At 39.5% G+C, this 12,399-nt stretch overlaps 1 protein-coding gene across 9 annotated transcripts in view; it reads left to right on the top strand.

Moving 5' to 3' along the window:
* LOC109053741 (kinesin-like protein KIF21B) overlaps nucleotides 1-12,399 on the top strand; it is a 75,104-nt gene extending 62,705 nt beyond the window's left edge. For 8 of the 9 annotated variants that reach the window (XM_042766019.1, XM_042766017.1, XM_042766015.1 and 5 more), the window contains 8 exons: nucleotides 3,343-3,479; nucleotides 3,960-4,140; nucleotides 4,242-4,406; nucleotides 4,538-4,655; nucleotides 5,500-5,670; nucleotides 6,695-6,894; nucleotides 8,261-8,395; nucleotides 10,902-12,399. In XM_042766019.1, the coding sequence (XP_042621953.1) occupies nucleotides 3,343-3,479; nucleotides 3,960-4,140; nucleotides 4,242-4,406; nucleotides 4,538-4,655; nucleotides 5,500-5,670; nucleotides 6,695-6,894; nucleotides 8,261-8,360 (1,072 nt within the window). In that variant the 3' untranslated portion in view covers nucleotides 8,361-8,395; nucleotides 10,902-12,399. The remainder of the gene's footprint in view (nucleotides 1-3,342; nucleotides 3,480-3,959; nucleotides 4,141-4,241; nucleotides 4,407-4,537; nucleotides 4,656-5,499; nucleotides 5,671-6,694; nucleotides 6,895-8,260; nucleotides 8,396-10,901) is intronic. The other variant, XM_042766023.1, reaches the window with a different exon arrangement.

Raw genomic sequence — 12,399 nt, 5'->3', positions numbered from 1 at the left:
CTCTCACTTTAGAGAGCACAAATGTGCCAACAGCAGCCTCTCGCGTTTCATCTGTCCTCAGAGAGCTGGGATGTCCCAGTTTCCTTTTTAATCAGCCATCCTCTTGTCACCTCTGTGCGGCTGTGCCTGCATAGAGGCTTTGACGGCTCCACCATCATTAGGACTTCACAGGCACTGAGCTGGACAGAGGCTGATCCTAGCCCACAGGAGACCAATTTCCCTTCATCCCAAACTCCAGCTTCATTTCCGTCTCGCTCGGCCGGCAGGATGGAGCGTTCAGAGACTGGGCTGGTCGGGAACGCTGTCAGCCTTAAGGGGAAGAGCCTCATTATTTTTTCAGGGGAGGGAAAGCTTGTTTAGCCCTGCCAGGTTGCCAGTGTATGTGGGCTAATTGGCAGCCACAACTGGAGTTTCAATGCTTTCTTGGCAGCAAAAAAAGAGGCAGTTTTTGAAAAGTAATGCCTACTTTTGTTTGATTTTGTTTTTTTTCTGACAGATTACTCCCACCTGTTTACTCAAAGAAATGACTTCTCCACTTTCCAGAAGGGGTCAGTACTGAGCTGAAAACACCCCCACTGTTGTGACTGACATAATGCACCCTCCGCTCTGCTCAAGGGGGAGCATGGGAAAACAAGACAGAAATAAGTCAGACGAGAGATGAGAGATCAACCCCAAAGTCATTTTACTTGTCTTGGTCCCTCAAGTACAAGACCTTGAGACCTTAAGTTTTATTTTTGTTTTCTGAAGTTCTGGAGCAGTTTATAGATGAATCCTCTCTTCCATCAAAACAACGTGTGTTTAGCACATCTCTCCTGCGATAGAAACCCTCATTTAGCCCGTGGCAGCGGTCCATCATAAATCTGACCAGAAATTCGGCTTGCCAGCTGTCAGTAAACGTTACATCCATTTGCAGTTGGCTCTGTGGTGCTGTTACGATGGAGGTGGAGATTGTGGTTTTCAATTGCACACCAGCTTGCCTGCACTATTGTTAGGGAAAAACAGAAAAAGCTAGTGGATGCCATCCAAGGCGAAACATCGTCCGCTTTCCGATGTGATATGAGCAACCATGACAGGTGTCGTGTGATGGTTATGCCAAGCCTGTCAGCCATTAGACAGTCCACAAAATGGTGACATCATAACACGAGTTCCAACATGGTTGAGAGCAACCGTTCCTGCCTCGCCTTCATCTGGCTGCAGTTTCAGTGACTGATGGGTGGTTTGACGGTGTTCATACTGGTGAAAACGAGATTTGAAGTGTCTTTTGGGAGCTGCTGGGAAACTCTGTGCTTCCTAATTGGGACCATCTCGCTCGCATACAGGCTGACAAGAGGAAGAAGTGCTGCCTGTCTCCTGCAAAGAGTCTTTTAAGCAATTTCTGTGGATATAAATAAGATTAAAAAGCCCCATGATGCTCTGCATCCTCAGACGCGGTAGGTTCCTTCTTTTCATCCCTGCTTGAGTGAGAGAGTTTCAGCTGATCACAAGCACAATGCACAAGTTATATCTACTTTCTGTTCTTGTGCATATCAACTCAGACTGGATTATGGGCTATGCAGGACAATGGGGGAAGGGACCTCCAAATCCTCAGGACATGCGACAAAAAAAAATGTACACCAGGGTCCTTGGTGTATACAGCTTAAGTGGTGCGTAGAGTGCATTCTTAATACAAGGGACCCCTAAATGCAGGATAAAGATTAGCCATTAGTGACTGCAGTGGTGGAGGCAGGGGGCCCGAAGACCTGTTCCCAGGTGCCTCTTGAGATCCTGATGTGCATAATTGTTTTAATCAAACATAAAAAATTGTTAAACGCAAAAAATTCCAAAATGTCAGAATTAGTAATAGTTAAATTATATGTTACTTTTGCCTGGGAGAAATGGAAAATAGCACCTAGGTCCTTTACATTTCTGTCAGTTGCAGCCTTTGGGTAGAGAGCCGATCATGCTTCTGCCAAACATATGGACATTGAAGTTGTCTTAAAATAGATCCACTTTCTGTGCTACCCTGCAAAGTCAGCAGTGACCAACTGAGCGGCTTTGAAATGCGGATTTTAAGCTTCTGAACCCAAGTCCTAAACCAGAGTTTGCATCAGTCGAACAGGCTTCCCTTTCAAGTGTGCATTCGGCTTGGCTTTGTAGTCGGTGTGACATCAACGTCACATGTATCGGCTCCCCTGCTGCTTGGCAGTTGTACACTACGACAGGACATAATTAGCACCTGCTCGATATATGGAGTCTATTTTATTGTTTTCATTGATGTTCGTCTGCCTGGTTCATGGCTGTATCCTGTGTGACCCATGGAGTCCGGAGAGAAAGACAGAGTAGCGGCCTGTAAAACACAGCTGGAGTCTGATAAATCAAATGAAATATCAGCATGTTGACAATGAACTTGTGGGAGAGGCCTGAAGTGTGCAAGGTTCAACCGCCGGATCTCACAAAGGAGTAGACAACAACAATTCATCAGTCTGCCCATTGAATCAAGTCCACCTAGCAGTTCCATTGGCTGAAAGAACTTCTAATGAACTTCTAATTTGCTCAACGACTCCAAAATGATTAGTTTAATGATTAATTTTTCCAAACCCCTCCTGTGCATGACACCAATATGCGGTGATTGGTCGGATTGGTCTCATTTTCATATCATCATGCCTGTAATGCCTGATAAAGCAGCGTTTGTGAGCGCAGTGCTGCGTTTTTACAGCGTTACTGGGGAAACAGCTATTTTTACCGCTAGTGGCAAAGAACGAATTGCATTTTCATTCAGAACAATGAAAAGACCAACAAGTGGGCAGGCAATATGCTAATGTTTCAGGCTTGACGTCAACATGAAACGGCTTGGGATTCGTTTTAAAAACGACTCGTTTCAATGATTCAGAGTCGACTCATAACTTTATACATGGTGCACTTTTAGATTTAAAACTTTGCAGGATGTTTTCATTCCCTTAAAGCTGTGTTACACACTGCATGAAAGGTAATTTTCAAAAAAATCCATAATAGAGGCACTTTAAATCTGCCATTACTAATGGCTAAGCGGACCAAGGCAGTTTTACTTCACAAACCTGACAATAACCTGTAATTAGGTTAATGGTTTGGGATCGTATCAGGAGACCTTCTTCCCTTTTAGATTTTTTCCCCCTTTCTATTCTTCCTCAATCTGTTGTTCTTTCACACATTGATGCAAAAAATAGTTTTTATGCTTTTTTTGCCCATCCGCATGGAACAGATGGCACGTTGTATTTGAACACAAAAAAGCTTTGTTGTGACATCCTCTTTTCCACCTGCTTAACTAACCTCAGAGACCTCCTCACTTCACTACAGTGTTTTAAAATGTTATGTGTCTTTGTGCAGGGGTGTAATCACTCCCACAGGGGGGCTGAAGGGGGGCAGGACGGCCCCGCTGCAGTGTGTGGCAATGGCCGAGGGACACACCAAACCCGTGCTTTGCCTGGATGCCACAGATGAGTTGCTTTTCACTGGCTCCAAAGGTACAGTTTTTTCACTCTGAAGCTTTGAAAGGAAACATAAACGCACATAAGCACATAAACACCCATAAACTCACAAACATGAGCCAATTTGAATGTCATTTTCTCAAGGTCATAATTTCAGCATGCTTTATTGAGCTATTCAGCAGCCCACTGCTGTAACTGTGGGCAGCTCAACAGAAATCTTGTGCAACTTCATATATTACTCACAGTGCTTCAGTTAATATTCATTTAAACACTGTAATCATAATTGCATGTTTTGCACTTTTGCAAATTATGTTTTTTGTGTCTTGTGCAACCTTTTGGACATTGAGTAAAAATTTTAGCTTTTAATACATTGATAAAATTCATTTCTAAACTTAATTAAATTGAAAGTGAATACAATTTTAAGCATGTCTAACCTTTTGCCAATTTGCCTAAAGTGCACTTGTTACTTGACTGGCATAGAGCATCATAAATAAAAATGTAATACCTGGAATTCAGATCGTACCTGCAAGATGTGGAACTTGGTGACTGGACAGGAAATCGTGACCCTGAGAGGACATCCTAACAACGTTGTGTCTGTCAAATACTGCAGCGACTCCGGCCTGGTCTTCACAGTTTCTACTTTATATATCAAAGTCTGGGACATTCGTGACTCTGCCAAGTGCGTCCGGACATTCACGTGAGTATCTTTTCAATGTATAAAATTAGCATTTAGCCATAGCATCTGAATGCACCTAGTTTTTATGTTTAACATGAAAATTTCAACTCGTCCATCTTTAGGTCATCGGGTCAGGTGGTCTCAGGCGATGCCTGTGCTAGTACAAACAATCGCACAATAACTACAGCTCAGGGCGAGTACCAGATCAACCAGATCGCCCTCAATCCCTCCGGATCTGTGCTGTACGCTGCTGCAGGCAACACTGTCCGCACATGGGACCTCAACAGGTGTATAGTTCATTCCTAAGTCGAGTGCAACTGGTATTAGCATTTATTGATGGTCATTTATTGATGAATGAATAAACCTACCAAGTGAATTGGCTGTACAGAGTATATTCTGTTATATTCTTTGTGTGCAGAATGCAGGCCACTGGGAAGCTGACCGGACACACTGGGTCAGTCATGTGTCTTACAGTGGGTTATTCTGGAGGAGGCAAGGATCATGTGATCACTGGATCCAAAGACCATTACGTGAAGGTGCGTTTAACCATTTTAGTTACTTTTTATATAGGTCTCTTTTCTTCAAATAGTCAGCTAAGATATAGATCTGACATTGAGTACAATGTTGTGCTTATAATTTTTAGGAAAATATTCACATCAAAAGCAGAAAAGGCCATTTTTCTACCTTGTTTTGACTATGGTTTGAACAATTGCAACATCTTTGCATATGAAATAAGTATCATGCATGTGATTATGCATTTGCATTCAACTAATCATGTAAAGTGTTATGTTTACAGTACATTTACTCCATCAAAGTTTCCTTTTGACAGCACTGGGCATTGTAGTTAGTTTTGAATGCATGAATGCTCTAGGAGTTTTGTTCAGTGCTGACTCACATACTCTTGTCAGTGCTCTCATCATAACCAAAAAAAGGGCTGACACAATGTAAATCTGAGTTTCATTATGCAGATTTGGTGAGAGAGCAGAACTGCGCTGAACTAAAGTGATCGACAACTCCAGTGTTTATACAGGGATCGTTCTTTGTTCGCTTTCTGTATATATTTAATCCCAATTTGAATATCTGTTGTTTTTTATGCTACTAATGTGCACCTGAATGTTTAGTCGATGGCTTGATTTTCTGATTTCCCCATGAAATGATTTTGAGACAGAACGGCTGACCACATAAGTCTTTACATATAAAAACAATCATACAGCAGTCTTGTGCCAATGTATTAATCTCTATTGGGTAATAAAAACCTGTAGAAAAAAGTTGTTTTGGCAGCTTTTTGAACTAACAAGAAAGGTTTGAGTTCTGAAACTTCCAGTATACAGTGTACAGTATGTCAAAAATCATTCTCAATTCATGACCCCTTTAATGTAGATATTTGATGTTGCGGAGGGAACGCAGGGTAACATCGGACCAGCTCATAACTTCGAGCCCCCTCATTACGATGGGATTGAGTGCCTTGCTGTACATGAGGATGTACTGTTCAGTGGTTCCCGTGACAATGGCATTAAGAAATGGGATCTGGGACAGCATGAACTTATTCAGGTAAAAATGAGAAGATTAATATTGCATGTAAGCATCTTTTGGTCTTTTGTTAATGTGTGATGTCATAATGTCACACAGGGGATGGGTGGTGGGGGTGGTGGTTGTGGTGGGGGGTGTGGGGGGGGTTCGACAAAACGAGTCTCCTGCACATCATGGAAATATGAATTATGTATTTCACAGGTAAATTTTTAGCAAATTTTGATGCTGCAATCGAAAAAATCGAGCACAGATATCCCCAAGAAGATCAATGTGTGATGATAAATGGAGATCTTATACCTGTAAACATTTCCAGTTTTTTTTTTTTTTTTTTTTTTCAGGTGTAGGGAAAAGACTCCTTGATTTAAAGCAATGTCTTCACGTCAGTCTTTGTTTTCATTTCACAGATTTATTCTATGAAACGCATATATCTGGGTTAAATCAGATCACAGCTGTATGTGCACATCCAAATCTTTATATTTTAAGTGACTGACAGCAGACGCTACCTCTCCCCCTCAAAAGGAAGATTTTTGTTTATATTTTGGTTATATAAGAAGTTTATATCCTAGTGAAGTTACCAATGTATTAACAGCAAGTTTATCTAAACACACACTTTACTTACTCGCCTGCCCTCTTTGATTGCACAACTGGGTAAATTTGCCAAGATAATGTGCTTTGGTTGCTCTCATTTATGAGAATTTCTGTCCACTTCCCCACAGGCCTATTGGCGAGATCAACTGGAACTTGGTAGAAATGTATAGAGTGTTCATAAATGTCTTACTTCTTTCATAGTATACATGTTTTTATTACTCTGAGGTTTCTTTTAAAAGTTTAATATGGCTTGTTTGTCGAACTCATTTGTAGTTTTATTATTACTGGTGCTTTACTACTAATTTTTGCTTATAGTAAGGGTTAAGAGGTCAACCCTGAAACTGCAGAATTAAACATCCATGCACTGTTTGTACAGCAGACACGACTGATACCGGAAATGGTGCAGTTTGTAGATCGGAGGTGTTCTAAAATTAGAATGATGCTTGTTTCTCCACAGCAAATCCCAAACGCGCACAAGGATTGGGTGTGTGCTCTGGCGTTTGTTCCCGGGCGGCCCCTGCTCCTTAGCGCCTGCAGGGGGGGAATGCTAAAGGTGTGGAACGTGGACAACTTTACGCCCATCGGAGAGATTAAGGGCCATGACAGCCCTATCAATGCCATCTGCACCAATTCCAAACAGATCTTTACCGCCTCCAGGTACGTGCATCAGAAAGAATAAATTACTAGTGATGCATGATTGGAAAAATTGTTGTTTTGGTTCTGTTTTGTTTTTGGGTTTTTTTGGTAATGGACTGGTTTGCAAATTAGGCTGGACAGTTTGTTTGTGATTCAGACCAATCTGGTAAACAGAGCCTATTACCAGTATAAAAGATAGCTTAAAGTTGCAATGAAATTGAAGTAGTGACAGATCCTTTCTTCCATATTGTGAGGTGAATATGAGTGTAAAGGCTTATCAAAAAAAGTAAATAAATAAAATGTTGGTTCAGGACTTGGTTCTATGCATCGATTGCTGGTTGAATTTTGAGTTGTGGGCATTGCAATCAAAAACTTAAGATGAACAAAAGTTTGCAGGGGCGACCTTTAAGCAGACTAAATGATTGGAGAAGTCCTTCATATATCACTAAAATGAAATCTATATGAAACCAAGGTGAATACAAAGAGTACATTTTCTTGTTTGAAATTAGATTTTTGAAATTAGACACTCTTATTTGTCATCGACCCATATATTTCTGACACAAGACACAAAGGTTATATCTTTCTGCATTTTTGCATCACCATATGTGCAAGGATTTCCAAACTGTTATATTAGCAACATGACTTTGTTAGTCATTTTCAATATGCAGGGAAAAGCCTATGGGAGATGGTAAAAACTTTATATGGCATGAACATTTATCTCAATTATGCTAGGAGTAAAAAACTGAAAAGCTGGAACACGCAGATATGCAAAATTTGCAATAAATACATCAATTCATCTTAACTGAACAGTGGTAATGAATGGCTGTATTTGCCAAAACAAGCCAATTTCACATAATCTATGGAAATACATTATGATGTAAAAGAAAAGATGAAAGAACCTGTTTGCAGGTCATACTTCTCATTTCTAAATTAGAAGAAAAGAAAAGTTCATAGGTGCACTGGGAAAACAAGCATATATGAAGAACATCTTTCATATCCTATAGAAGAACAGGTTTTAACTATAATAATAATAATATAACCAGTTATTTGGCTCTCCAAAGGTTCTAAATGGGTCATCAGCTCAATGAGTCTGTTATGACTTGCTCTTCTATTCCTGCGATTCTGTTCAGGCTCTTACTCTTTTCTGACGTCTTTTTCCAGACAGTAGACTACTTAGAAATGTTCAGTCAGACTAATATGTTTTTAAGACCTACTTTTGTGCACTTCAGGGGTGCTTGTTTGTAGAACAGATGGTGTGGGCAGGGGATTGTGGGATTGTTTGACTGTTCTTCATTAATGTGCCTCTAACAAAGCTCTCCTGTTCTTTCAACTGTCTTTCTCTCGCTCTCATCTCTTCCCTCTGCACTGTGGGGCTTCATAACCACAGTGACTGTCGGGTGAAGTTGTGGAGTTATGTCCCTGGGCTTACACCCTGTCTGCCCCGTCGGGTCCTGGCCATCAAGGGCCGGGCCACCAGCCTCCCTTGAGCCTCTACTAACCACCTCCTGCCCGGTTCCCTCTGGTACTGTCCTTTCTCTCCATGTCTCTCTGTTTGATGATATTTTCCCTTTTTCTCTCTGACAAGTCTTTATCTGAAACTCTATTCTAACATAAACATACTTCTCACATAAAAGTGGTCGTTTCAGCCTGTTCTGATTATTTGATGCATATTGCAGCACATAAAAGTGGCAAGAATCTTCCAAACTTCAAGCTGTGATCTGATTGGCTGGCTACTTCGCAACTTGCTTAGGTTTCTTTGAGCCTGTTTGGAAACAAAATGCTGACCAGGCTGCTATAATAACTGTTTCTGAGGAATAATTAGTTGCATGATTTGCCAAGCTTTGCAAGGTGACATTTAAATATTTCAAATAATGTTCTTTTTAGCAATTTTGTAGCTTCAAGATATAATCAGGCTCAGCTTTATGTTTGTATTCAGAAAGTGTGCAAACATTTCAACTGAAAATTTCTGAAAATTGGTATAGATGTGTGGAAAGGGGGAGAAAATAAAGTCCCTCCCCAAAATTAAAAATAGACCAGGGGAAATACATGAGAGAGAATGAGTCTATTCCAGCAGAATAATTCATGAGATCTTGTTCATTAAATCAAGCGTGAAGATCAGTGTCTGTTGTCATCTGTTGTACATTGCAAAAGTGGAATTAAAAAACAAGAACCTGCAACACTGAAGGAGCAGTTTCTAAAGTTCTTATACAATGTGACGTGTAACAATATTTTAATTAGAGCTTTTGAAATTAGAGCTTGACTGGAAATGTACTACCCAGTCTGTCATAGATAATGTGACTGATGATGATTATTTCCAACTTATATAAGTTCAATGAAAAAATTATATAAAAATAAAAAATACATTATTTACAAACACTTACCCATCAGTTAATTATATACAAGTCATTTTACTTATGAAGTGATGAATGTTTAAAATGAGTCATTGGTTAAAAAATAAAAAATAAAAAATTAAAAAAAATAATAATAATATATAAAGATATTTTTATTTATAAAATATCTATTGCAATATTTTATTTAAAATAACAAAAACGGCGATCTCTCTGAAAATCAGTGAATCATATATATACTGTTATATATATATATATATATATATATATATATTTATTTATTTATTTATTTATTTATTTATTTTAATATATATTTATATATATATTTTTTTATATATATCGTTTTTTTTTTTTAAATGAATTATTTAAATTCTGATTCTCTTAAATGATTTCTCTGTGGTATGGAGAGTACAGTAGGGACATGTAAGGCGGTTGACCAGGCCATTTAAAACAGGAATTGATTTTGGCAGCTCCTGGCAGTCAGTGCAGAGACTTGAGCAAAGGCATAACAGTTCCTGAAGGTTAAAGACAAGCCGAGTGGCGGCGTTTCGAATGCGCTCGAGGGGACATGAGCCGCAGAATGTCTGAGAATAAACTACACAACTCAACTGTGGCGTTTTGTTGTTGTCAATTATTTCTCGCTCTCGCAATTGTATATCATCTCTTTCTGTGTGCATCTTCTCTCTGCTTCCAGCTCTCTCATACAGTTAAGTTTCATAGGCCAACTTCTTTTCAGGTTTTTGATCCCACAGAACTTTCCCTTAGCTCTTTCACTTTGGGCCAATTAAGGAAAATTGTACTAATTAGACTCTACGCATAGTTTTTTTTCCCATGTCAATGCACTCAAGTGGCTCATCTTTTAGAGAGCAATAAAAACCTTTAATTGCATTCAACACCAGTGGTGTAAATCTGTTTAACTGGTTCCAGTTAAGGTCTAGTAACCACAAGATACATCCCACCTCAACGCCCCGTGAGACTTGGTGCTGTTGCACCAGGATCCATTTCAGTATTGCTGTTTAGAACTGGTCATAAGTTACTTCAAACCTGAAGTGCTTCTCCTGCTGCAAGACCTAGAAATTTAGGCTAAAACCATTTTGGTGAAACATTTTTCATATCCTATTGGCAATTTTCTTCTTGCGTAAACCACATTAAACTGTGTATGATTTATGTATAAAACTGAAAAAAACATTGGGTTACTAATAATGCTCTCATTACCTTACACAGTTTTGGTTTTCAAGTGAATTTCTTTTTTTTTTTTTTTTTTTTTTTTGAAAAATTATGATAGTTATTTTTTTTTTGTGAAGAACTTATTTGAACTTTATCCCAACCTATTGACCTATTCATTTGCTTCCCGCTGCAATCTTTTTCTTCATAGATTGAGTGTGTTAGTTAAGATGTGAGCATGTGGTTCTGTGGGCTGGTTCACACAGCGGGGTTTTGATTTTTATTGGGATAAAGCAGTGCATGCACCTAATTGGTGAGAGGAGCGGGGACTGTGTGGCGCTTCGCTTTGTGAACTCTTGGTTTTGATGTCTGTGCCATCTCTCCAATGTGAGGAGCTACTGTGATGTGTCTGAAGATTCAGACAACCGAGTGTGTCTGTCTTTTTGATTACTGGCCTTGTGCATCTCCTCCACCTCTCATTTTATGTCTCCTTTTTTTGTTTCTTCCATCCCACAGTGACATGAGAGTAAAGATCTGGAATCCGAAGATGGGGAAGAAAAGGTGATGATCCTCCAACTGGAACGGTTCTATCAGTGGAGCCTTTTTGGGCTGTCGGCTAATTGGACAACAGCTTTAGGTGTCCAAAACCGACCATGGCGACAAGTCCATGGGTCAGCCTTCTCTCTCCAGAAGGCCAGTTTCATGGAGATGGGGCAAGGTTGAAAACAGAGTCGCTTCTGAGGAATACGATCCAATCATCATATGATGGATGCCATTTTGGTGATGCCGAAACTGTATTATCTGTACAGGGAAGTGTCCTTCTGCACTTCCTGTCCTTGAGGTGACTTCATCTGTAGCTGCTGATTTTACTTCTGAATATTTATCATGTCAAGATGGAATCACTTCAAAGTCTTTTTTGTAATTCCTAGAGAGCCATATGACTTTAGCTTCGATGTAGTATCAGACACTGAAACACTTTTTCTCAGTATCCAGAAGATAGGCACCTTTTGTGTTTGCTAAGAACGAGCAGATGCAGAGTCATCATCAATCCCAGTCCCACATTCCCTTGAAACATTGTGCAATATTATGGACCACAATGTTTTTCAGTGCCATCCTCTGAACATTTCAGATAACTCATTGCTTCCTTAAACTCCCCTAAACCGCAGCCAAACACCGTACAGCCCTCCTCTGATACACTTCCTTTCTTTTGAACTCATCTGCTCCATCCTGCTGTGAATTTTATGTTTTCTACCTCAGGTTTAAAATGAGATTTTGTGTGTTAAACCTTCACTGATTCTGGTTTCTTCCACATGTCAGGACTCCAGCTTTATTGTCTTCTAGATGTGTGGATAGAGGTCTCAGAAGTGTAAAGCAGTATTGAGAGTCTGCTGAGTAGGCATTTTGAGAGTCTGCCCGTGTAATAAGCCCAACTCATCAGGGGATTGAGTTTAGTGACACTAGCAGACAGTTTTAGGCAGAATTAGATGTTACCTCAGACTCAAGCATCTGATTGAAAGGCAACAATCCCCTAAAGAGAGTAGAAATGGAGCCAGTTTCATGTTGTTGGACACAGTCCTGGTACGACAAACAGAATTTCAGACAATCTAACACTGGAATGTTGGATGAAAATTGGGTCATTTTTTTTTAGCCCATTAGTTTTTCTATATTATGGCTACCCTTTATAACACTTTAAAACAGAAGTGTTAAAGAATTTGCACAACGGCTTTTGATCATTTATTTCTGGTCCTCAGCATTTTTATTTTTAATGGATAGATCACCTAAATATGAAAATAGTCTGCAGTGGAACAAAATAAGTTTAGCAGATTGTTCCAGCTGCTCTTTTCCATACAATGAAGGTACACGGAGGTGGATCTTTTGAGCTTCAAAAATCACCCAGAAACACCATAAAATAGTATATAAAATTTCTGTTCTACATTCCAAATCTTTTGAAGCCACACAAAAAATTTCATTTAAAATTAAATTTGTTATTCAATAAAAATCTTCTGTTTCACCT

This window comes from Cyprinus carpio, chromosome A11 (assembly GCF_018340385.1).
Source record: "Cyprinus carpio isolate SPL01 chromosome A11, ASM1834038v1, whole genome shotgun sequence".
NCBI lineage: Eukaryota > Metazoa > Chordata > Actinopteri > Cypriniformes > Cyprinidae > Cyprinus > Cyprinus carpio.
This window is presented reverse-complemented; position numbering and strand designations above follow the sequence as displayed.